The sequence below is a fragment of the Tetrao urogallus genome (assembly GCF_951394365.1).
Source record: "Tetrao urogallus genome assembly, chromosome: 8".
Lineage (NCBI taxonomy): Eukaryota > Metazoa > Chordata > Aves > Galliformes > Phasianidae > Tetrao > Tetrao urogallus.
In genome coordinates, this window is record NC_136821.1 from 15,055,352 (window position 1) to 15,079,829 (window position 24,478).

Here is a 24,478-nt window from a genome sequence, read left to right on the forward strand (position 1 = left end):
ACAGTGCAGCATGGCACTTGGTGCCTGCAGTGCACCCCATGTTTGGTGCCCAGGTTATAGCGCAGAGGAGGATGTGGGTGCCCATAACCACAAAGAGAGCTGGAGAGGGCTGTGTGCTGTGGGGTGCTGAGCTCACAGCCATCCCTCTGGGCAAGAAGAGATAAGGACACACGGCTCCTGATGGCCCGTAGGACATGGGGGTGCCCTCACTGCATTGGTTGGGCCATGGCACGGAGGTTGAGGCTTTAATCACACAGATGTCAGGGAATCAGAAGCAATGGTTCCCATGGTAACTCTGCCCCTTGCCCGTGGCGCGGTGGCTGTGCACGCGCAGGGCCATAATGGGCACCATGTGGCTGAGCTATGGCTGCTCGGGGACCCATAACTTTGAATTCCTGACTTGGGTGCATTTAAAATCTCAGCCGTAATGCCGCGTCAAGGCAGTTTATAGCTCTGTTGTTTTAGGACAGATGAGCAGGAGGCAGGAGCTGCTGTTATGGCAGTGGGCAGCACTCCAGTGCTCCTCCTGCCCACTGTCCAGGGGCGCTGCCCACTATCCCGATGACAATGTCACGGTCCTGGTGGCTGTAGGGCACACAGGGCAGGGCCTGCCGGCGCAGCCATGCGCGAAGGAGCAGCTGAGCAATGTCTCACAGAGCATGAAGAGCCACTCCTCACGCTCTGCTGGCTGGGCATGCTCCCCCAGCTCCCCACGGCCCCGAGGTGGGGGTGAGCAGGAGGAGTGTGTCCTGCGGGTACCAGCCGTGCTGGGATGCACCGCTTCGCAGACATGCCCAGGGACCAGAGCAATGGGCTCCGTGCGGCTCCAGCCCCGCCGTGCCCACCATCCTCCTGCTCCCCCTGTAGGGACGGTCGTGCTGAACAGGGACGCTCAGGGTGGCACAGGGCTCTCGCCCTCCCTGCGCACAGCTGTGCTGTGCCCCTTTGCCGTCATACGGCTCCGGGGACGGCCCGTGGCTACAAGGTGCCTCACAGCTGTGCCAGCTGTGCCAGCTGTGCCCACGCAGCTCTGACGGAGCGGCAGCCGTGTCCCGCGGCTGGAGGACGAGGACGTACGCCCGGCACCGGAGGCTGCCCAGCGGCTCGTCCCAGGACAGCATCCCGGCGCTGAGCGGCACTGCTGGACCACCTCCCAGCCCCGCTGCTGCCCTCCGTGCGCAACTGCCGCAGCTCCCGTAATGTATTCATCCCAGGGTGCCCCGGTGCAGCTGCAATATCATTATTGGCGTTTATTACACCATTAGCTTTAAAGTTTTATAAACCACAAGGCAGGTGACAAGTGGCTGGAGGGGACAGAGGGGCTGTGTGGGGACGGCAATGGGGCAGTCCCGGCTCAGTGCTGGCCCCAGCATTCTCACCGCGACGGAGCTTTCTCCAGCAAGCCTGTGGCACCCTGCACCGGGCACATGCATGGCTGCAGAGCCACGGGCAGACATTTTCCTCCCTGTCCACCCAAATCAGGCCCTCAGTTCCTACAGAAGCCCTTCGGTGCGTCCCCACAGCCAGGACCCAAAAGCTGTGGCATCCCGGTGCTGTTTTGCAGGAGGCAGCAAAAGGTGTCCAGGGCACCTTGCAAGAATTCGTGCACTCAGCTTACAAAAGAGATGTTGTAATTGAGGTTTTGCGCTTAATGAAGGAATAAATTGAATGGGAGTGCTGTCCTTAATTGGGGTGTTGCATTAATTAAGGTATTGCACTTTGTTGGGGTAAAGCGTTTAATAAGGTATTGTGTTTAATAGGGTTTTTTATGCAGACGGGGTCAGTGCAGTGATGGGGTGTTGCATTATGGATGCAAGTGCTGTCCCTGGCAGATGCCACCCATGGCTGGGAACAGGGGACTGACACCCAACATGTGGGGGGCGTTGACCATGCCCAGTCCCACTCCTATAATGGGACCAGACACCCTGTCATCCCACATCTCCCCACAGCTGAGGCACTCGCTGCTCACTCCGACCCATCAGGCGGGCACGGGAGCACAGGAAGGATCCAACTGGCACTGCAGCTTTGCAGCCACGTTTCTTTCAATTAGATCAAAATTAATGATTATCCTACAGTCGCTCCCTGTGAGCGCAGGGCCGCATCCAGCTCCGGCTCCAGTCCCACTGCCTCTTATGGCCAGGACTGGTGCTGGCAGCTGGGGAGAGGGCAGGGGGACCCTCACTGGTGCCTTTGCATCACAGTCTGTCCGGATGGACGGGGCACAGCCAATAATCAATCTGTCGGCTGGGCAGCAAGGCAGGAAAATCACAAACAAATCTCTCCCAGATTGGCCTGAGAATAGAAAAGGACAGCGGCTGTGTCTCAGAGGGGATGAATCATCACCACGGTGCTGGAGGGCAGCAGGCAGGATCGGTCCCACGCACACACTGCTGTGGGTCGGGGCCAGCCGAGGGGCACCCTGCTCAGCTCCAACTGCCCAATACCCTGCAAAGCTCCTCCTGCTGCGCTCACAGCATTCGTATGGTCTGAGGCTGCAGTGTCCCTGCCTCCACTCTCGCCCAGACCCCGCTGCCTACAGCCTCTGTCACTGCTCTACTATTGCCATCCTCTGTGCTCTTTCCAATTAGCGGGGATTTTTCCTGACGGCTGATCCCGGACCGGGCATGGGGCAGCTGTGGCCAGCAGTGAGAGCTTCAGCTGCCCTGCAAGCAGCGCTACTCCTACTTTCCACATCCGAACCAATGAGGCTTCTCCTCCCCTTCCCTACCTCCTGGATGCTTTTCCCAACAGCTGCTTGCCTGCTGGGCATTTGGAATCCTGGCTTCTATGTGCACAGCCCCCTGCGTGTCCTGTGTAGACCCAGCTATCACGCTGTGTGCCCAGCCAGGGCTGCCCTGGGCAATGAGCGTGGTCACACTGCCCACTGCCCATCCACTAGCCCTGCCCTCTGGCTGCTCACTGGGCGCTTCTGCTCCCCGAGCCAGCCCAGCTCTTCTTGCTTGTCCTTTTGAATCGGATCGGATTGTTTTCAGGCCATTTCTCCGATTTGTCAACATCATTTCGAATTCCAGTCCTGGCTTCTCCAGCCCTCGCAACCTCCCCCTGCCATCAGAGCGCAGTGTGTGGGCTCTGTGCCAGGACCCTGCTGATCACCCAGCCCAGCGCAGCATGAGAGTGCAGGGTGAGCCAGGAGGACTCCAATTTCCTGACCCACCAGTGAGTCCCCGTCTGGCTCCCCTGTCCTGCCTGCTCCTCACCTCCTCCCGCCAGCTCTGTGTGCATGTGCCACACTCAGCCAGTTGCAGGTGGGAGGCTCCAGTGCAGAACAGCGAGAAACCGGACACGCTGCCAAGCCCCAGCTGGGGCTGATCCCAACTGGTGCCTTACTGTGTCCCAGAAGAAAGCAGCTTCCAAGCACTGATCTCCCTGAGCCCTCCCAGCTGCCAGTCCTCGGAGCAATAGCTGCCTGTGCTTCCCCAGGAGCTGAGTTCCCAGCTGGACCCATCGCATTTGGGCAGTGGGCATCTCTGCCAGCCTCTGCACCCCCCTGCCAGATCCATCCACATCACATCGCCCATGGCCCTGCTCGTTGCCATGCCCTGACCTAACCCTGCCACAGCTAGCATGGGGCTTGTGTCCCAGTGCCACCTATTTGGGCACAGCTTGACCCCGATCCCAGCCAACCCTCACAGCCAGTGGTCACAGCAGAGAAGGAGTGGAGGGAGGAGAAGGTGCACCTCTTTGGCCACAGAACGCCATGGGGAAGTCTGCCAGCCGCACAGCAGGGTTTGCCCGAAGGATATGGGGCACAACCCCCACCCCGCGGGCATTCAGGTGTCTGCGATCCCTGCTGCGGGCCAGGGCAGGCACGTGTGCCCTGCACACCCCAAGCAGGGTGATGCGGGCGGCTGGGCTGTGCGTGCTGCCTGCCGGAGGCAGCCCATCATGCCGTATTGACCTGCACGGAGGCAGGAACATGTGTGCCATGCACGGATCGATGGAAAGATTGAAGATACGTGTGTGCTCGCTGGACGGCCGGGGAAAGCTTTGCTGTTGGCATCGGCAGCACAGTGAAGGTCACGTTGACCTGCGGCGGGCGCCCCAGGGGGATGCGAGGTCTCGCCGCCTGTACCCTGTCAGGCACTTGCCTCCCGCGTCTCCCGGGGGCTGCCCGGTGCCGAGCTTGTGCCGGTGTTCCCCCTGCGGTTCCGCCCGAGGGTTGCGCGGCTCGGGTCTGAATGGAGCGAACCCTCCGCTTCCAGCTGGGGAAACTGAGGCGGGGAGTCGGGGCGCATCGCGGCGGAGCCGCACACGGGGAGCGGCAGGATCCGGGCAGCAGCGGGGGCCGAGGGCAGAGCCAGGAGCAGGGCGCGGGATGGGGCTGGGGGCCGGGGCTTCCGAGCTGCCACGGGAGCTACGTCCCGCGCAGGGAAGGCGCGGAGCGAGCAGAGCCGGGGGCTCGGGGGAGGCACTGCCCGCAGCGCTGCCCGCCCGCGGTGACGAGCTCCCGGGACCGCACCGGCCGGGGTTTCCCGGACGGTCTCTGTGCCACCCGAGCCGGGGCGCGTCGGGCCGCGGCAGGGAGGCGGTTAACGGACAGGGAGCCGCCGAGGCAGGAGGAGTCCGCGGGCGGGCGAGCAGGAGGGAGCCGCCGGGCGAGCTGCCCGCAGGCTGCCCGCCCCCACGCGCCGCGCTGAGCCGAGCCGCGCCGTGCCGCGCTGCCCCGGGGCGCACGGGCCGGGCCACGGCGGGGCGAGGCGGGGAGAGCGGCGGCGGCGGCGGGGGGCAGGCTGCGTGCCCCGCCCGCCTCGGCACGGCACGGCTCGGCACTGCTCGGCACGGCTCGGCGCGGCGCGGCACGGCGTGGTGCGGCTCGGCTCGGCACCGCACGGTTCCGCTCGGCTCGGCTCGGCGCGGCTCCGGCGGGTCCTGGCCATTCAAACAAGTGGCTCCGGCGGCACTTTGGAGCCGGGGCTGGAGAGCGGGAGCAGCGCGTTCCCTGCCCCGGAGGCGCAGGGCCCTTCACACTGCCTCTTTCTCCGGCGCTCGCTCTTTATTTGACGATGAAATAATGTTGACATGTCTTGAATTATTAAGTATTCCCTGGATTTTATTAGCACATGATGCCTAAATGCTGCGTGTATCTGCCGGGGTCTTAACCAGAGAGGAGCGAAGGAGAGAGGCAGAGACACCGAGCGAGGGAGAGGAGAGAGAGGGGTTTTTGACAGCTGTATTCGTGCTGATAAGCGAAGGCACAAGGAGACGATCGACGAGTGAGACAAGAGGGGAGCGGCGGCTCGGAGCGGCGGAGCGGGGCCGCGCTCCCTCCCGACACGGCTCGGCCCTCCCGGCGCCGTGCTGGGCCGTGGGGGGGACCCGAGCCCCCTCCCAGCGCCTGGCCGGGCTCTCGGCCGCTGCCCGTGCCGGGGGGCAGCTCGCTGGCGGGGCAGATGCCGATTGAGATCGTGTGTAAAATCAAATTTGCCGAAGAGGATGAGAAGCAGAAGGAGAAAGAAGAAGGGGACAAGGAGAGCCTGATCGAGGAGCCGGCTCGGCCGCGCTCCCGGGACCTGGCCGCGTTCGCCAGCGCCAGCACGCTGCACGGCCTGGGGCACATCTGCGGCACGGGGCGGCCGGGCGTGCGGCAGACCCTTTGGGCGTTCGCCTTTCTGGCCTCTCTCGCCTTCTTCCTCTACCAGGCGGCCAAGTCGGCACTGCTCTACCTGGAGCACCCCCACGTCATGGCCCTGGACGAAGAAGCCATCCGTGAGATGGTCTTCCCCGCCATCACCATCTGCAACATCAACCGCTACCGCCACTCCGCACTCACCGATGCCGACATCTTCCACTTGGCCAACATGACCGGACTGCCCCCCAAGGACCGTGACGGCCACAAGGCCACCGACCTGCTCTACCCCGACCCCGACATGGCCGACATCGTCAACCGCACCGGCCACCAGCTCGACGACATGCTCAAGAGCTGCAACTTCAGTGGCGAGAACTGCTCTTCCCAGGATTTCACGGTGGTGAGTGCGCAGCTGGGTGCCCCCCTGGGGACCCTATCGGTGCAAGGGGTCTGACCCTGTTGTGCCATGTCGGAGCAGGGCTCCCTGGCTCGCTCCGGCTGCTGAAGTTTGCATCTCTCCGTGTTTGAGTTTCCCTCCAAGTTTCATACGGAGAGAGAGAGAGGATGCTTGCTCTTTCTGTGGAAGCACTCTGCTGCAGCACGGCACTGCCGCCAGTCCCAGGGCTGCAGAGGGGGATCGGGGGTGGCTGGGGAGTGGTCCCCAAGTGGGTGAGCAGTGGGAAGGGGGAACACAACGATGTGGAGCCCCTCTCCATCCTCAACTCGCCACAAGTCGAGCTGCTCCATTGCAGGGTGTTCTGCAGAGTGAGAGGGGAATGGAGAGGTAGAGACCCCGTGGCACCTAGCAGATCCCCCCTGCCTGTGGGGCATGCACAGCAATATGTGCAGACTGGGCAGGCACATGCACGTGTGTGTGTGCAAACACACGTGCCCAGTGCCCTGAGCGGGTTCTGCTCCGGGCACGGCCACGTCCATGAACCCCTGGATTGCCCTTTGTATCCACGGGTCCCCAGCCAGCCCAGCACCCTGCTGCCACCTGCGAACACATCACCAGACACTGCAAACTCTGCTAATATTGAGCCTGGAATTGCAAATCCCTGCTGTGGTTTGGGAAAATAAATGTGCTGAACGGGCTGAATACCTGATGGGACCCTTTTCAGACCATAATGACTCTGGAAATGAGCCGGCTCTCTCCCACGGCTGCCAGGGGCTGCTCGGCTCGTTGCGCTCCCGGAGCAGTGCTGCCAGCCGGAGCCTCTCAGTACCGGGAAGCGGGATGAGATGCCGGGGGCTGTGGGGGGAGAGGAGGCTCTGTGGGGCTGGAAATGGCTGATGCAGCACGTCCTGCTTCACCACAAAGCCCGCTCTGTGATGCTGTCTTAAGCAAAGCAGCATCTCAGAGGTGCTTTGGGGGGGGGGGGCAGTGCGGGGTGGAATACTGGGGAAAGGGGGGGGGGAGGGGGAGCGGGGGCAGCAGGGGCACCCCACAGGTGCTGGGGCTCTGCAGAGCTCCCTGCCTGCTGTAGCTGAGCAGCCTGGGTTTGGCTGCTGGAGAGGAGTGGGGTTCAGTGGGGTGAGCACAGGGAGCCCTGGTGTGGGACATGTGGCATTTGGGGTTTGACCTGTGGGAAGGCAGTAAGGCTACATTGTGTTGGGTGGCAGCATGGTGTGGCACGGGGGTTTGGGCTGAGTATAAGCTTGGCAGTGTGCAGAGTGACCATTAGGACAATCACCTGGACTGCCCCGTGTGCCATCTCTGTGCACCAGAGTAGGCTTCAGGCAGGAGGGTGGTGGGTGCTGGTGAGCGCCAGCACAGGAACCCTGAGCTCAAGGCACTGGGGGCTGCCAGCAGAAAGGGGGCATCCCCATCACCTCTCACTGGCTGCTTTCCTGATGCATCTGGAGCAAAGGGGAAATCTTGGGGCAGAAGGTGCAGGGCATGGGCTTGGGTGGTCCCTCTGCTACATGCCACATCCCAAAGCCTTGCCGGGGGGACCTGGCAGCACACCATTTGCAGTGGGAGCTGTTGCTCCAGCTCCCTGAGCCAAACCCATCCCTTGTGCTTCATCCTGGGGGTGACCGAAGCACAGCACCAGCAGCATACCAGGCACCGGTGGGTCCAGGCTGCTGCGTGTGGGTTAGGAGCTGCTATGCCCACCAACTGTGCCCTGGAATAGAGCACTCTCAGCCCAGCCCTGGGTCACCACATCCCTTTCAGAGGTCACCGATCTCCATGTCCCCACTGCAGGGCATCCAGTGCCCAAAACAGCAGCTGTGGCCCCAGGGAACGCAAGGAAGGGAAGTTCTCCTTGCAGCCCCCAGAGCTGCATTCACAGGGTGCTGGTGGCCATCCTCCCTTCTGCACACAATGGCCACACGCATGACAGCCGTGGTGGCACTGGGCAGCCCACCCGCTGCGGCTGGAGGTGCCCCCCGGCGCTGCCGCTTGCACGATAAATAACTCGTGCGGATCCTTTAAGTAAGAGCCGTGAGTGGTAAATGATCTTCCCCTATTTAACGTCACAAATCCTCGTTCTTTATGGGATAGCAAATTAAGAAACTATGGGGAGAAAAATCCCCAGCGTAAGCATCTTCCATGCAATAAAGCCGGGCTGGGCTGTAAATCTCCTCGGGCGGCGGGGACAGCACTGAGCCGCAGCGAGCTCCCCTGCAGCCTGCTGCCAGCTGGGCCCCATGCACAGGCTGTCGGCAGCCCTGGGAGAAGCCTTTTCCTGCGCATCCCTCGCTTGGATGTGCCCCGTTCCCCGTGCTGCACAGCGGGCAAAGCCAGAACCACACTCCTTAAATGTCACATCTTCCGACAGTTTTTGCAATGGTCTCAGTCCTCTGCCTGATGTGCTGCTCATCCACCGGGGCACTTGCCCATCCCATTTTGCCCCAGCAGGCTGTGCCGTGCTGTGCTGGTGCATCCCCATTCCCACATCTCTGTGGCTCCCCGTGCTGCTGTCCAGAGCAGCCCTGCTGCTGTTACACATGAGCCACCCAGGCACAGCTCGAGGCGCCGCTTGTGCCAGAAACCAGGGGACTTGAATGCAATTCGTTGCCATTTAATTTTACACAATTCCTGCTGCTTAATCCACTGAGAAATGCTAATTTATACAATTCACGTCTAAAAATAAATGTCAGTCCAGCAGCTCCCAGCAGTGGGTAGCTGCTCCCCAAACCCCTGCCATGGCATTGTGTGAGAGACCCCAGCCTAGGGAAAACTCCTGGCCCCCATGTACCCAGGCACAAGGCAGCCATGTGCCCAGATACCCATGTGTCCATGTGCCCAGGTCTCGGAGTGCAGCAATGAGGCTGGCAGATGTGGGGTAGTGGGGATGTGGGGTACTGTGGCATGACAGCTGGGAGCTCACAGAACATGGGGGCGTCACTGCAGCCCTCATCACAGCAGCTCTTGGGGCACCGTGGGATGTTGGGTGTCCCTGCAAGGGACATGAGCAGGGTGGCTCCAGGCCTGGTGGCAGCGTGGGGATGGGGTGCTGGGGCGGTGGGATGGCAGCGAGGACTGTGGGTGCCCATGGGATGGGGGGGAGTGGGGCGTGGGGGCAACACAGCGGGGGAGCGGAGATGCTGGAGGAGCCGGCGGCTTTCCCACCGTCTCCCTGATTGAGATCGGATCACCGGGAGCATAAAAAAGCTCTCTTCATAATTATATTTAATGAATTGACTTTAAAAGCTCTTACACTCTTATCTGGCTAATTTAATATCGCACACTTAATAAGCCTGTCTCCGATACGGGGGGAGCCAGCGGCCACGACGCCCGCGCCTAGTGTGGCTCCCCAGGGATGTGCCACGTGTCCTGTCCCGTGTGCAGGGTTGGGAACACTGCTGTCCCCTGGGGCTGGGGCACGCATGGCGTCCCGTGTGGCTGTGCTGGGGCTCCCTCGGAGGAGGGAACAGAAGGTTTACAGAGATGCGCTAAGTGATGCCAATGGTTTGGAGCCCATAAAGAGAGACGGTTTTATGTAAGACGACTATATAAAGCGCCGCTGTTCTGCCATTGATGAGATATAGGCCTTTATTTATAGAAGGCAATGTTTGCGGTGTGAGTGCTGAAAGCCAGCCAGGGACCCGCAGATAGGGCGTCGAGTCATTTCACATGCAGCTGCCGTCGACACTGTTCACACATTAAAGAAAAAAAATTAACAAGTTTGCAGCCAGTCAGGTGGAAAAAACAATAATTGTCGAAAACCGTATTTCCCCCTTTTTCCAATAACAAATAGCTGGAGCGCTGCTGAGGAGGCTTGGGCTCACTCGGAGCCTGCAAAGAGTGTGCTGAGGCTGCGACACAGCTGGGTGGGAACAGGAGATGGGCACCGCGAGGGACCTGGTAGCAGGAGGAGGTGGAGGCGACAGCATTGTCACTGCTGCACGAAAAGGGGCCGCACAGAAGGAGCACGGGGCTCCCCAAGGCACTGCATTTCCTCCCTGTGCGCACTGTGGGGCTGAGGATGCTCCGTGCATGGCAGCTGCACACAAGAGGATGGTGTGGGGTTATCTCTGTGCCAGATGTGGCCGGGTTTTTCACCGGCGAGCGAGCAGCACGTCCCTGTGGTCAGAGCGCCCTGCCAAATTTCGTTTCATGCACGAAAGGAGGGAAAACTTCTCATGATTAATTGTGCAATAGGGGAGAACATGCAGCTCTCGAACCTGCTCCGTGTTGATCACTGCCCTTTTTTCCCTCGGTGGAAGTGCAGCCAGGGAGAAGGGGCGGCTCTCCCCCCTGGCACCACCCAGCCATTCTCAGCCAGGGCAAGAGGGTGTGAAATCCCACAAGGGCTGCGAACGGGAAGAAAACCGACCAGGGTTCAAGCTGCTTTCACGCAGCTCCCTGCGCATTGCTGAGGGCTGATGTCCGAGGCCATCCCCTGCTTACACTGCAAAACCTTCCCTGTGCGCGCTGATCCATGCCCCCGGTGTGCTGCACCAGCAGTGGCTGCAGGCAGAGCACTGCCAGCCCTCCACGTGCTGCTGCCTCGTGTCAGCGGCAGCAAGGAAAGGAGCAAGAGGCTGATCAGATGCATCTGGGGTCTGCGCCCTGAGAGACGTTGCTGCCCATGCGGCCAGTCCTCGGGCTCTGGGCATGGGTGGGGAAGGTTCTCGCACGGGTACCTTTAGCTTGCTGCTGCCCTGTCTGGGAGCAGATGCGTGCTGGGTGCTGAAGGGCCATTAAGTGCTGGTTCAGCTTGGATAGAATCAACAGGTTTTACTCCAGCAGAACAAAAGGTTGCCTTCTTGATTGCAAAGCCAGGAACACAAGCACAGTTGGAAAGGGGAGGGCAGCAAAGCGAGAGGATGTGAGCACAGGGGATATATGGGACCAGGGCCATGGGGTGGGAGGGGAGAGTCAGCACCAAACTCATCAGCCAGAGCCCCTGATTAATCACACGCTGCTGGCCCTCCAGCCTGCAGCTCATTAGCAGTTTAATTCCCGGTGCCCATTGCACTGGAGGGCTGCATGGCTCTGATTGCTGCCTGCTGCAATCAGACTGTGTCCCTCTGCTCCACTTGCAGGCACGTGTGGTGCTGAGGTCTGCCATGCCCCCTGGGATAGGACAGTGTGGGTGCTATGTGTGCTGTGGTCAGACATGGGTGCTGTACATTGGTGACAGCCACTGCAGAGGGCTGGCAGCTGTCCCCAGGGCCAGGATGTACCCGTGTCCCCTCCCATGTCCAGCCAGACCCCATGGCCAAGCCAGCCCCATGGTGACGCTGGGCCAGGAGCAGCTGTCATGCTGTCAGGTGCTGTGCTCTGCTGCACTTATTCCTCCTGACACTCCCACAGGGTGGTAGCTTTGCACCCCACAAATCCCCATGCAGTGCCCCTCGCCTCCTGCATGTTACCATCCCATCCCTTCCACCTGCAGGGTCCTCTGGGACCCTTCCTGAGCTGGGTAATGGGCACCGAGTGGGGGGACATGCAAAAAGCTGTCCTGGGTGCACAGAGTTGGGCACTCCAGGGCTGCAATCTGTGCTATTTCATCACAGCCTGAGGAGGGAGGGGAGCACACAGAGCCACAGCCCCAGAGGAGTGGGGAAGCATCTCCATCTGCCTGCTATGCCTCAGTGCCAGGGGTGACCCCAGGCATGAGGCTGTCCCCAGGCCATCTCTGTGCAGGAGGCATCTGCTGCAGCCCCTGGCAGGGCAGGGAGCAGCCGTCTCCAGGTCAGCACAGGGAGCGAGGACTATGCAAAGCTGAGATTGATGCAAGTAGTAATTATGTCCTGGCTGCTCAGCCACCACTGAGGCTACAGAGGAAGGGGGCTGAGCCAGCAGTGTGTCCTCTGTGCCTGTCCCCATGTCCCCGGGCAGCTGTGGCCCTGCTATGCCCCCACTGCCCCGTGCTGCCCAGCTCTCTTTGCCTAGCCCACAGGAGGTGGATAGAGGAGGCAGGAGTGGTACAACCAGCGTGCCCAGTGCTGAGGTCCTGCTCATCACAGAGCTCTGCAATTACATGTGCTAATTACGGGCAGAGGTTCGCAGGCAGTTCCTGCCCTGCCAGCACCATGCTGCTGTGCAAGGATATGACAGGAAAACCAGGGCTGCTCAGCATCTCTCCCTTCTACACCAGCCCAGCAAGCTCCTTGCAGCCCCACCCCATGCCATGTCTTGCGATCCCATCCCATGCCACCCCATCCCATGCCATTCCATTCAGCCCCACCTCATTCTGCCCCATGCCAGGTGAGCTTGTCCAAGCTGGCAGTGAATGATGGCATCCTTGGAGCCCCACTGCTCATGGCAGTGATGGCTGCTCCATCCATGGTGCCTGGCAGATCTCAGTGCAGTTGCTTTTCAGGAGTTTTTTCAGGCTCTGACCCCCTGCACTGCTGCCGCTCTGACATCTTGTTTCCTTATCGCCTGACATGACCTTAATTAACTCCCCAGGCTGATAACACTCTGGGCTTCTCCTGGAGCTGGATCTAAGCATAGCTCTGTGCCTCACCCATCAGGGCATGGCTGTGCACACACTGGGGCAGGCAGGGAAGGGACACCGAGTTGACACGAATGGGACAGGGCAGCATGGGTAGGGCACACTGGTGCTGCATGGCACTGCATCCTGCCCAGCTGCCCTGCTGCCACCAGCCTGCATGGATGGAAATGCCTGCACTACTAACTTCTGTGACCATGTTATCTCCTGCACTAGCAAATATTAGCAGGGGGCAGATTATTCAATAGCAAAGTTTGTAGATGGGAATCACAGTGTGCCACAGTCCAGCAGAAGCCTGCACTCTGAGGGGTCGGACCCCACTTGCAGCCCCCTCCCCAATTCCCAAAATCCTGGTCCTGCCCGTCCCAGGTACTCAGCTTCCATCCCAGGGCTTCCAGCAGCTGAGCTTCCCCAGGTGTGGGCATCGCTTGGAACATCTCTTGCAATGCTGGAGCCTGAAGCCAGGTTCCCTCCCCATGCAGCTTCTCGGGGGGAGCTTTGTTGTCACCTGAGCTCCTGGCCCCAAGGAGGGGTGCCCCAACCAACCGTCCCCACCCCCAGGAGCACACAGGCTGGGGAGAGCCATCCCCTATCATGTTTGTTCCATTGATTTAGCGCCGCGGAGAGGGTTTAATCAGCCTTTAGCCTGCACGCTCCAGCATTAAGAACAAATCCATTAGCCACGAGATAACCACAAAGGGTTGCGCTGAGACTGGATGAGGTCCCAGCGCCTTCAAGATGCAAATTGGCAATCAAAGATCAAAGCCGTGCAGCTCCCTAATCTCTACTAAAAGGGCTCAGCTATTAACGAGCCCTTTACCGCTGGGCTGTGATCACCCCACTTCACTCCCGTCCCGATGTGCTGGCAGTTGGCACTGGCCCCTGCCACCCCTCTGACCCACGTGCTGGCTCTGGGGATGAGGGTGCAGCAGAGGCTTGGACTGTTTGTTTATGCCTTGCTTCTTCCAGCCCTGTCTGACTGTGTTGGTGCAGTGAGCAAAGCCCCAGGAGCAGGGAGTCAGTGGGGTGACAGGGGCTGGCGTGGAGTGGTGTAATCAGAGCTATGCAGGACTCATGCGGTGACTCTGGGGACAGGGAGATGGTTGCAGTTTGCTTCCCTCCTTCTGTTCATGGATTTATTTCAGTTCAGCCTCAGTACAGCCTCACCAGGTGGCTCAGGTCAATCCCTGCCAGCCCCAGGGAAATCAGCGCTGGGGAGTATGGTGTGGGGGCTGGTGATGGGACTCGAGGGAGGCACTCTGGGGCTGCGTTCCCTTTTTTTGGATATTCTGCCCGTGCATGAGGCATCAGCTCTGACACAGTGCTGAGGGCCAGCTGCAGGATGGGGGCTTTGCCCCACTTTCCTCCTGCATATAGTCCTAGCACACCAGAGAGCTTTGAAGCCACCAGGCTGTGACAGGAGCTGAGCTGCCAGCCCCATCAGCATATCTCCAGCAGCACAGATGGGCTGCCAGTGTTGGGGCACGGCTCACTGGGACCCTGCTGGAGCAGCACGCGCCACTGCCCAGAAGCCAGCACAGCACTTCCAGCCTGGTGGGCTGACAGCCCGATGCGCTTGGCCCAGTTTGGGGAGCAGCATCCTGCCTCACCCTCTGGGGTGCTCGCTTTGGGCTGGGCTTGTTGTCCTCAGGCTGGTGGTATAGCCATGCCATCACTCAGCAAGAGGAGCAGGCAGTGAGGCTCTGGCAGCATCCCAGCTGGGTTGACAATAAATCTTATCAGTGTAAGCCCATCCGCAGGCAACAGGATAACCCCTGTGACAACCGGGCGAGCACGGAGGCTTCATCTGCGCGGCGGCAGTGCTGCAGATTCACAGATAGCTGCCACGGCTGGAGGGACCGTGCTTTTGCAAACACCTGCAGGGATGCAGTGGAGCAGCAGTGGGGCGGCCCCATGATGCCAGCCACGGTGTGCCCAGTGGATTGGGCAGGTAGCATGGAATCAGGGCAGCACGCACATAGCTGAGGCTGTGCCACGCACAGTGACAAAGAGCAAGGAATGTGTGGCAGAGGCAGAGCACCCCCTGCCCGTGCCCTGCTCCGGCCGGGCAGGGGACAATTACAGCTGCGGTGCCATCCGCGGTGCCAGGCAGTGCGGGGACGGCGAGGCTCGCTGGCAGAAGCTGCTGCCCCGGGCTGTGCAAGCCGGCTCAGCGCCCGCATTTACTGGCGGTGCGGCCGCGCAGCCGTGGGAACGGTAATGAGATGGAGCAGCAGAAGGACGGCGAGATAAGGCTGCCTGCGCTGCCCCAGCAGATTAAACGCTGGGATTAAGCAGGCGGTGCCAGCTCTGCTGCCTTTTTATCTCGCTGCTTCTCCCCTCTTATTCTCCCGCAGTCGATAGTGAACAGTCTCCGAGCTGTCAGCAAAGGAAATTGCTTGTTAACCCTTTGGGGATGGGCACAGTGCTGCTGCACATCTGCCTCTAAAGGGATGCAGTCCCTGGGGCTGCTGCTGCCAGCACCATGCTGGACACTGATGTACTGCGGAGTGACAGCACGCAGAGAGCAGAGCTCGATCTCTGTCTGGCCCCGGGGACCCTGCGTGCCCCACCTTGGGGCATTCCTGATGTCCCTGCTTCCTACAGTGTGCGGGATGGATGGGCTCAGCCTTGCATCTGGACACGAGACCACAAGGTGGGGACCATCCTCCGGTCCTGCAGCCAAGTGGCACAGCCGTGCCGCGCCTGCACGGCACAGCACATGGCACCGCATCTCCGCCATTTGGAGCCCAGTACCCAAAACCACAATTATTGCTCTGTGCGTGTGTTTTGTTCAGTCTGCAGCAGAGCGAGGCTGGGCTGCAGCCCATCACAGCGATTTTCTGGAGCATGATGTGCATTGCGTGCCTGGGGGCTACATGCCCAGTGTGCGGGGGGGTCTGAGGATGCAGAGTTGGCAGGGGAGTGCAGGGGGAGTGTACAGAGATGGCAGAAGTACTGCTTGGTATGGGCCAAACCCTTGCCAGGAAGCACTCCCTCCTGCTGTTCACCTTTCCCAGTCCCTCTGGCTCCCTGGTGCCTCTGGCTCAGTCCACACCAACCTTCTTACAGAGCCATGGGGCAGTGCCATGGGGCAGAACCCTCAGCTCAGCACCCAACCATGTGCTCAGCATCTTAGAGAGGTTTACTGGCTGCCACCAGGATGAGCTGAGCCCCCCAGCTCATGTCCTTGCCCCTCTGCATCCCTGTTCTGCACTGGACACCATCCCCCATCATCTGTCAGCAGCCCCAGCTCTTCATTTTCAGCAATTCCCTTTGCATTGGATCCTTCAAACCACCCAGGTGACCCTCTCCGTGTCGGCTTTAAAGTGCTCAGTGCAAGCAAATGGCACGAATGCACAAGCAGCTGCAGAGCAGCTGGGAGAACTGCAGGGAGCAGCTTAGCCCCACCAGCTATTGCCTGCCCTGTGGTCAGGGCAGTGGTCCAGCCCCGGTGGGATGCTGCCCCACAGCTGCTGTGGGATGCAGAGGGCATGTTCACGGTTCTGCATAGCCTTGCAGAAGCGTGGCTGCTGGGCAGAGAGCTGTGGGAGCTGGAGCAGATGCTGCGCGGGGCAGCGGGCTGTGCAGGCAAGCACAACCTGAATTAGGAGAGGAAATGGGAGCAATTGGCACGTGTGGGCTGGCAGGAGAAAGGCTGTGAGGGGATGGGATTGCTGTTTATAAATACATCAAGGGAGTAAACACAAGGGAGGGAAGAGAGCTATTTGAGCTGAGGGACAATGCTGGCGTGAGAACAAATGGTACAAACTGGCCATGAATAAATTTAGGTTGGAAATGAGGAGATCAGTAAGGAGCTGGGACTGCCCCCGCCCCTCTAGGAGGGGAAAGAGGGAAAGAACAACACTGAGATGGCACTCGTTGCACTGATGAAGGAGGCTGTGTGCTGGCACTGAGGACCACGGGTCCCAGCCCCTAGCCTTGGTGTTGCATCCACCCTGGCACTGGTGGTGTGGCCCTTGGGGTGGTGGTTTGTGGGAAGGGCTCCACACAAGTGCGGGTGCCCCAGCAGCTCTGCCAGCTGACAGCACAGCTGAGCACTTGGTATTCCGGCCACGAGCCCACTTGGCACCAGTGGGGCTGCACCAGCCCCAACTCCCACGTCTTTGCTTTGGCTCAGCTGGCCCTGCGCAGAGCAGCACATCTGTGTGAGGAGGTAGCAGGAGGGGTCCCGGACCCTCCAGGATGTGCCCTTGTTTCAGGGACATCTGATGCAATTTGGAATGCTGTGGAGGATGCTCCAGAGCACCCGTTTGCAGAGCCCAGCTTGGTGCTGGTGTACCCTGCTTGGGGCCAGTGCTACTCTGCTGTCCCAGCACTGTGGCTGCAGAGCCCAATGGAGGTGTCAGTCCTGTGCCCAAGTAGGGCTGAATCCAGCAGGAGCCATCCCTGCTGCCAGCATCAGCCCTGCATGGGGAACAGGCACATTGCAGAGGGCTGCAAGCGTAGGGGACAATTGCACTGTGCTGAAGCTGGAATAAAGCCAAGCTGGCACTGGTCCCCATCCCTCCAGAGAGCGGGGAAGGGAAATGGTGTGACCATGCATGAGAGGGGACGCTTGCAAAGGCAAAAACATCCCACTGGCTCAGAAAATTGCTGCAGAATCGGGCTTGAAATGAGTTGAAATTGCTGAATCCAAGCGGATCTCATATCCTGGGCAGTTGCAATGCTGGCGTCAGCGCTACGGCTTCCCTCTCTGGGCACCCAGGCGGGAACTGTCAGCTCTGTGCAAGGGGTGGGATGCTGGGGACACAACTGAGGGCTCTGGGCAGTGGGGGGGGGGGGGATCTCCAGCAGAGCCAGTGCTGCAGTGTTTCAAGGGGACAATAGCAGAGTGGGAGGCAGCATCTAAGGAGATGGCATCACCCCAGCTCTGCGCACATCATCTAGAGGACACCCCTGGATGGCCAACCCTGATCACCAACCCCTCCATTCCTAGGGCAGCAGCACTCTGGTCTTCCATCCCCAACCTGCTGGTGATGTCTGGGTCCAGCGGGTGCCCGTGTCCTACAGCTGCATGTTCCTGCAGGGACACAAGACAGGGCTGTGTGTCCTGGGATGCAGGAGCAGGACCTGCCTGCACCACACATGCTGCAGCTCGTTTCCCTCACATGCAAACATTTGGCTGGAAGCTTAGTGCGGCCTCTTGTCTCTGCAGAGCAATCAGGATTTGTTGCTGCTTGCAATGTTTAATGTCGTCTTCCAGAGGCTAAATACCGTGGGGAGCCGTGTAAGCCGCAGAAATACCTGTGTGAGCTGGGATCAGCCAGAGGCAGACACAATGGTCTTGTCATGGTGGGGATAGGGGGGTTTGGGGATGTGTGGGGCCAACCCTTGTGCTCCCCTGTCAGAGGAAACTTCAGTGCTAGCAAGTGGGCTGGGGTGAGGATGTTGAGGGCCAGCATCCACAGGATGCCCAGCACCAGGAGAGCAGGACAGGGAACTCTGCGGGGTGGGATGAGGATGCAGGGGTCCCAGCATACTTGGGGTGGGAGAAGGAAACTTCAGCCCCTGAGTGGCAGCGATCTCTGGCTGGGATCTGCCTGCTGCGGCGCCAGCAGCTATTTCTGTCAAGGTCAAAGTGTCTCCACAGCAGAGAGCAGGGAAATGAGGAATCGTGTTGAGAAATTACCTCCCTAATGGGGTCTCCCCTACGTGGGGATGCCGGTGTGTGGCAGCTGAGCAGGCAGACCATGAGGTGATGCGGGAGCCCTGCTCCCAACCCTGAGGCCTGCAGCACCCATGGGTGTCCTCTGAGAGGAACAGAGAGGCCAGGGGCCCACGTCCCAGCAGAACACATGCGTTCCACCCCGCAAGGCATTTTTCTGGGTCAGCTGTGGGGAGAAAATCATCTTCCCTTCTCCTCTGTCCTTCTTCTTCTCCTCCTCCTTCTCCTCCTCTCGCACTCCCTGTTATCTAATTGGGTTTGTCATGCTGGAAAGCCAAAGCCCTTCAGGACTGTGCTGTGCTCTCGCCAGCGAGATTTCACAGCTGTCCTCAGCACCCTAGCAGCCGACAAGTGAGTAACTCAGCTGTGAGCTGTGGGCACCCCTGCCCGCCCTCTGCACCAGTGGCTGTGCCTGTCTGCCTGTGGCTGCAGTGGATGGGGGATGAAGCCACTGAAACCTCCAGATCTTTTCTGCTCTGCCCAGCCCCATCCATGTCCCTGGGGTCACCTGTCCCCACGTGCCCTGCCTCTGCGTCCTGCCGCATCCCTCACCCTGCTGCAGGGTAATAGTGATGCTGCTCGCAGATGTCTGAGCTGACACGAGATGGAAGCACTCAGAGAAATGACATTTCCTCTAGCTGGGGAAGCTCATCCTCCGTTTAACGAAAACTAATATAAAAGCTGCCCTGGTGTGTGCAGGGCTGATGCTATCAGGCCTGCAGCCTCCAGCTCTCAGAGCCGCAATCAATCTCAGCGAGGAGTCAAGCTCTGGCAGCCCCACACAGAGGCACTGGCACGAGTCCCAGGAGTGGGGGCACAAGTGGGCTGCTCCCTGTGCCGGGGTGAGGCTCCAGGCTGTCCCGGAGGTGCCGAGGGCAGGGAGCCTATAGCACAGAGGACCCAAGGCAGCACTGTGCTGTGGGAGAGGCCTCACGTGCCACGGGGCAGACTGCTCTCCATTGCAGTCTGAGGGGCTGGGACAAGGCCCTTACTCCAGCCCGGCGCGGCCCGAGGCCCAGCCGGAGCTTACCCAAGGCCTGCCCGAGGCTTGTCCCGGGCCTACTCCTGCCCTACTGCTGGCCTACCCCCACCCTACTCCGGGCCGGGCCGCGAGGCCGGGCAGCGCCCAGCCTTGAGCCGGCGGGGCCTGGCCTAGCGCGGCGCCCTGCTGCCCCCTGGCGGATCCCGGCCCCGCGGGCCCCGGTGCGGGCTGCCGGGAGAGTGGAGGCTGCGGGGAGCGCTTTGAAGCGGCCTGACGAGCTGTCGGGGCCCTGCCGACAGCCGGCGTGCCTCCCCCCGCCGCCACCGCGCTCTGATCACAGCCGCAGCCGTCACTTCAAAGCGCTCGCCGGGCTCGGGCTCCCACGCAGCACCGGGCCCACGACGCAGCCCCGCGGGGATGGAGGGCGATGGGGCGCCGGGGGAGCCGGGGACCGCGGTGGCGAGTGGGGCCACACACGGTGATGGTCCCCTCAGGCCTGGCACCGTGCTGCCAGCTCAGGGAAAGGGCTCCCAGCTCCACAGCCGCTTTGCCCCACATCGCTGGGCGCCCTTGGGGCTGCGTGCAGGACCCTGGGCCAGAGAGCAGGGAGGGGTGCGCTGGGGTGCAGCTTCTCTGGGTGAGGAGCTGGACGTGGCATCCCCGTGCCCCTGCCCTGGGGCGTGGGGGGCAGCCGGGACACCAAGCCTGGGGTAGCACCACATTACCCCAACCCCCAGCCCGGCTTGGGGAGGAATTTTCCATTCCCAAATCGAGGTTGGGGAAGGCGTGCGTCGGCACCAGCCCCCTCCTCTCCCTCCCCTCGCCCGTCACAGCTCAGGAAAGCGCCTGCCACATTCGGCTCTGGGAAGGTGCCGAGCAAAAGGCTCCCAGGAGAGAGACGGTGAGCAGGGCTGTAGCGTGAGCACACAGAATCTGTCCTGATCACAGCCATGCCGCTGCCCCAATCCTGCTGCCCGGATGAAGAAGCCTTGGCACCAGCACAGGGTGGCTTTCTGCGTGCTACCCGCATTCCAGGGCTGCACTACATGGGCACACGGCCACAGTCCCGCCTGCGCCGCCTGCTCTGGGGCCTGGCCTTCTTGGCCTCTGCAGGGCTGCTGGCCACTGGGGCCACCGACCGCCTGCACCACTTGCTCTCACGCCCCGTGCACACACGGGCACGCCTGGCCAGAGTGCCCCAGCTCCGCTTCCCGGCTGTCACTCTCTGCAACCCGAACCGGGCACGCTTCCTGCAGCTCACCAAGCCTGACCTGTACTCAGTGGGGCAGTGGTTGGGGCTGTCTCGAGAGGACCGCTCGTTGGTGCCTGAGCTGCTGGCCATGCTGGGGGAGGAGAAGCGCCGCTGGCTCACGCGCCTTGCCAACTACTCACGCTTCCTGCCACCCCGTCGTTCCGAGCGCACCATGCAGAGCTTTTTCCACCGCCTGAGCCATCAGATAGAGGACATGCTGGTGGAGTGTCGCTTCCAGGGCGAGCGCTGTGGCCCGCAGCACTTCACCCCTGTGAGTCCCTGCCTCACACTAGCCTGCATCCCAGGGACTGATGCATCCTGTAAAGAGGGCAATGGATGTTACCTGCTTGCAGAGGGCTCTTCACCATCCCTCTCCATCTCCATCTTCAGGTCTATACACGTTATGGCAAGTGCTACACCTTCAATGGGGACCGGAGGAACCCTCGAGTGACCCGCCAGGGTGGCATGGGCAACGGGCTGGAGATCATGCTGGACATCCAGCAAGAGGAATACCTGCCTATCTGGAGGGAGACCAGTGAGTGGGGCTGCGGGTGAGCCGGACACTGGGGGTGCTGGGGCTGAGATGTGGGTGCTGGGGTGTACAGGGGTGTGGCTGAGGGATTGTGCCGTGGGCAGGCATGCAGCCCTGGGACAGTGCTGGCTGCCCACTCTCCCTTTCCATCTCCCACAGATGAGACATCTTTCGAAGCTGGCATCCGTGTCCAGATCCACAGCCAGGATGAGCCGCCCTACATCCATCAGCTGGGCTTCGGTGTCTCGCCCGGCTTCCAGACATTCGTGTCCTGCCAGGAACAGCGGGTAAGTATGGCTCAGAGGGCTGGTATGAGGCTGAGGTGGTGTGGAGCCAAGTGGGAGGGCAGCTGGGCAGTGCCATTCATGGAGATACCACTTTTCCCCATGAAACTCCAACTTCTGCTGGGTGGTGCTGGGTGGTGCAGCCCCAGGGAAGCACCCCCAGCACCATGTGTCGCTGCAATGGTACCCTTTCACCCTGGCAGCTCACCTACCTGCCGCAGCCATGGGGGAACTGCCGGGCCAGTGTGCAGGGAGAGCAGACCCTGCCTGGCTACGATACCTACAGCATTGCTGCCTGCCGCCTGCAGTGCGAGAAGGAGGCCGTGGTGCGGAGCTGCCACTGCCGCATGGTCCACATGCCAGGTGAGGGGTGTGCCTGCTGTGGGGGCCTCCCCAACACTCCCCTCCTCCTTCCCAGGGCTGCCTCTTCCAGCCTGCACCCAATGGCCACTGCAGCCAAGGGTCACTGCTTTCCCATCCTTCTGCACCCAACGCTCACCCCCATCACTCTGCAACCCTTAGCCCCTTCCCAGTCTCCCCCACAGCTTTTGGGGAGTGAGCATAGGAGAGGGGGATCAGATTCCCAACCCCTGACCCGGTGCTTCTCCACAGGCAATGAGTCCATCTGCTCTCCCAATGTGTACATCGAGTGCGCTGACCACACGCTGGGTAGGTTTGGGGGATGGGCAGGAGATTGGGTGAGCCGGGGGAGATCAGGGGGTGCAGCTGTGCCCAGCATTGCATGCCTCCAGATGCAGCAGTGGAGGACAGCCAGGAGCGCTGCAGCTGCCCCACACCATGCAACCTTACCCGCTACGGCAAGGAGATCTCCATGGTGCGCATCCCCAACAAGGGCTCAGCACGCTACCTAGCCCGAAAGTACAACAAGAATGAGACCTACATTCGGTGAGCTGCTGGGGGCAGGAAGGGGGCTGGGATGGCTCTCAGAGGCATGTAGGGACAAGGGATTCTAGGAATCTGGGATGCCCCCACCCTGCTCCTGGCAGTTTGTGTATACCAGGTCTTGGTACACACAGTCCCTCCAGCATCCTCTCCCCAGGGTGGTTGTGGTGTCCTCCCTGGTATCCTCCCTGCTTGCATGTCCCCACCCCACAATCCCACCAAGTCCAGGACATGTCCCTTCCCTGTCCTACCATAACCAGCGTCCTGTAAATTCAGCCTAAATAACACACCAGGGAGCTCTAAGGGGCCTAGGGGACTAGGGGAGAGGGGAGAGGGGCTTACAGGAGTCTGGGCTCAGTGGTGGAAGGTGGGCTGGTGACAGCCATGGTGTCCCCACAGGGAGAACTTCCTGGTGCTGGACATCTTCTTCGAGGCACTCAACTATGAGGCCATTGAGCAGAAGAAAGCCTACGACCTTGCTGGGCTTCTCGGTGACTCCCCAGCCTTTCCTCAGGACCCTCTTCATGGCTGGCCATCCCTCATCCTGCAAACACCTGCTCCCTCCATCCTGCAGCCCCTGATCCCATCACCATGCTGTCCCGTGCCATCATGCAGCCCAGTCACCACACTGTCCCCCTCCATCCTGCTGCCCTGGCACTGCTGTCTGGCCTCAGACCCAATGGCTTTGCTCAGGCTGTGCACCACCTGCTAGTGACCAGTTCTCTCTCTTCCTCCCCAGGGGACATCGGGGGGCAGATGGGCCTGTTCATCGGCGCTAGCATCCTTACCATCCTGGAGATCCTGGACTACATTTATGAGGTGCTCTGAGTCCTCTAAGGAGCGTGGTGCCAACAGGGGCAAGACTCTCTGGGGAGAAGTGCCATGCTATCCAAGAGGGCCATCTACCTACAGCTCCCAAACTGGGGAACTCCCAGCAGGAGGCGGTGGGAGGAGGATGGGTCTCCCAGCATCCCTCAAAGGGATGCAGGCAGAAATGCTGTACCCAGCATCACCCCATGTCCCTGGGCCAGCAGTGACCATGAGGCAGGCCCATGCAGACTGGGTTGCTCCCACAGGGTCCTATCTGTCTGTGGGTGCCACAAGGCTGATCCCCTTCTGCCCCCAGGTGATCCGTGACAGGGTGAGTCGTGTCCTGCGGCGCTCCAAGCCACCCTTGAAGAAGCCCTCGGGGAGCATTGCTACGCTGGGGCTGGAGGAGCTCAAGGACCAGGTACTGGGGACATGAGCAGCTTCATGGGAAAGGGACATCACTCCCAGGAGCCAGGGAGCTTGATGGCCTCAGGTTGCTGAGCCAGGCTGGAATGGGGGAATTAATGGGGACAGGCAGGATCACCACTGACGCTGCCATCCCTGCAGAGCCCCTGTGAGACACTGGGCCGGCATGTGGAGGGCACCTACAATGCAGGCATCCTGCCCAACCACCACCACCGTCACCACTACCCTCATCAGGGCGTCTTCGAGGACTTCGCCTGCTAAGCCAGCTGGGGTCAGGGGGTTTCAGCTGGGGTTCCCCACTCCTTGCAGCCCCATCCTCATGGAGCGGGATTGTGGCCCTGGGACCGGCACTGTCGCTGCCCCCAGCCCCTTCGTCCAGCCCCTCTGCTTGCCCTGTCTCAAGCACACAGAGTCGGGGCTGCCCTGCCAGCCAGCAGCAGAAGTGGCCTCACACCCTTGCCTGCCTGAGGGAGCAGACCAGCAAGGGGCAAGGACAGGCACACTAGGGGGGGACTGGGGGAGCAGGGCCCCCCCGCAAGGCAGCGCGTGCAAGGGGTGAGCAAATCCCTCCAAACCCCTCCCCACTGACCTCTCCTGAGGGCAGTCTCTGCCCTGCACTGTCCCCCCAGGACCACTCTTCCCCTCCCAGAGAATGTCGCCATCCTGCTGCAGGTCAGGCAGGGCCAGAGGACACCCACCTGCAGCTTCACCTGCATGGCACCACCCTGCCACCCATCTGGCCCCTGGCACCACCACCACTGTGACACCCCCCAGACATCTCCCCATCTTGCCCCAGTCCCACATAGCCTGCCAGGGCTGAGGTTCCCTCCCCACTGCTACTCCCAGCTAGACCCCTGCACTGTGATTTCCCACACTCCTGTGTTAGCCCTGCAAAATGACTGTCTGCCCCAAATCCTCTCCTCTCAGTGTCCCACATCCCATGCATTGCCCAAAGCGGATTGCCCCAGGTGCAGTTCCCCGGCATGCCCGGGCAGTGTTGAGGCACCTGTCCTTGCTACCCAACTGTTACAGCTCTTCTGCACCATGCACGTACCCCTGCCACCTTCCTCCCCCCAGGTGCTGAGCACCCACTGTGCCT

General features: G+C 61.0%; 1 protein-coding gene across 1 annotated transcript; it reads left to right on the forward strand.

Moving 5' to 3' along the window:
- Nucleotides 1–5,411: 5,411 nt before the first annotated feature.
- ASIC4 (acid sensing ion channel subunit family member 4) lies at nt 5,412–23,640 on the forward strand (the record flags this gene model as incomplete). Its single annotated transcript, XM_079539436.1, has 10 exons — nt 5,412–5,987; nt 20,815–20,959; nt 21,116–21,243; nt 21,444–21,603; nt 21,853–21,909; nt 21,993–22,146; nt 22,543–22,634; nt 22,883–22,962; nt 23,270–23,374; nt 23,521–23,640. 10 exons carry the CDS (start codon nt 5,412–5,414, stop codon nt 23,638–23,640), a joined length of 1,617 nt encoding a protein of 538 aa, XP_079395562.1.
- Nucleotides 23,641–24,478: the final 838 nt, after the last annotated feature.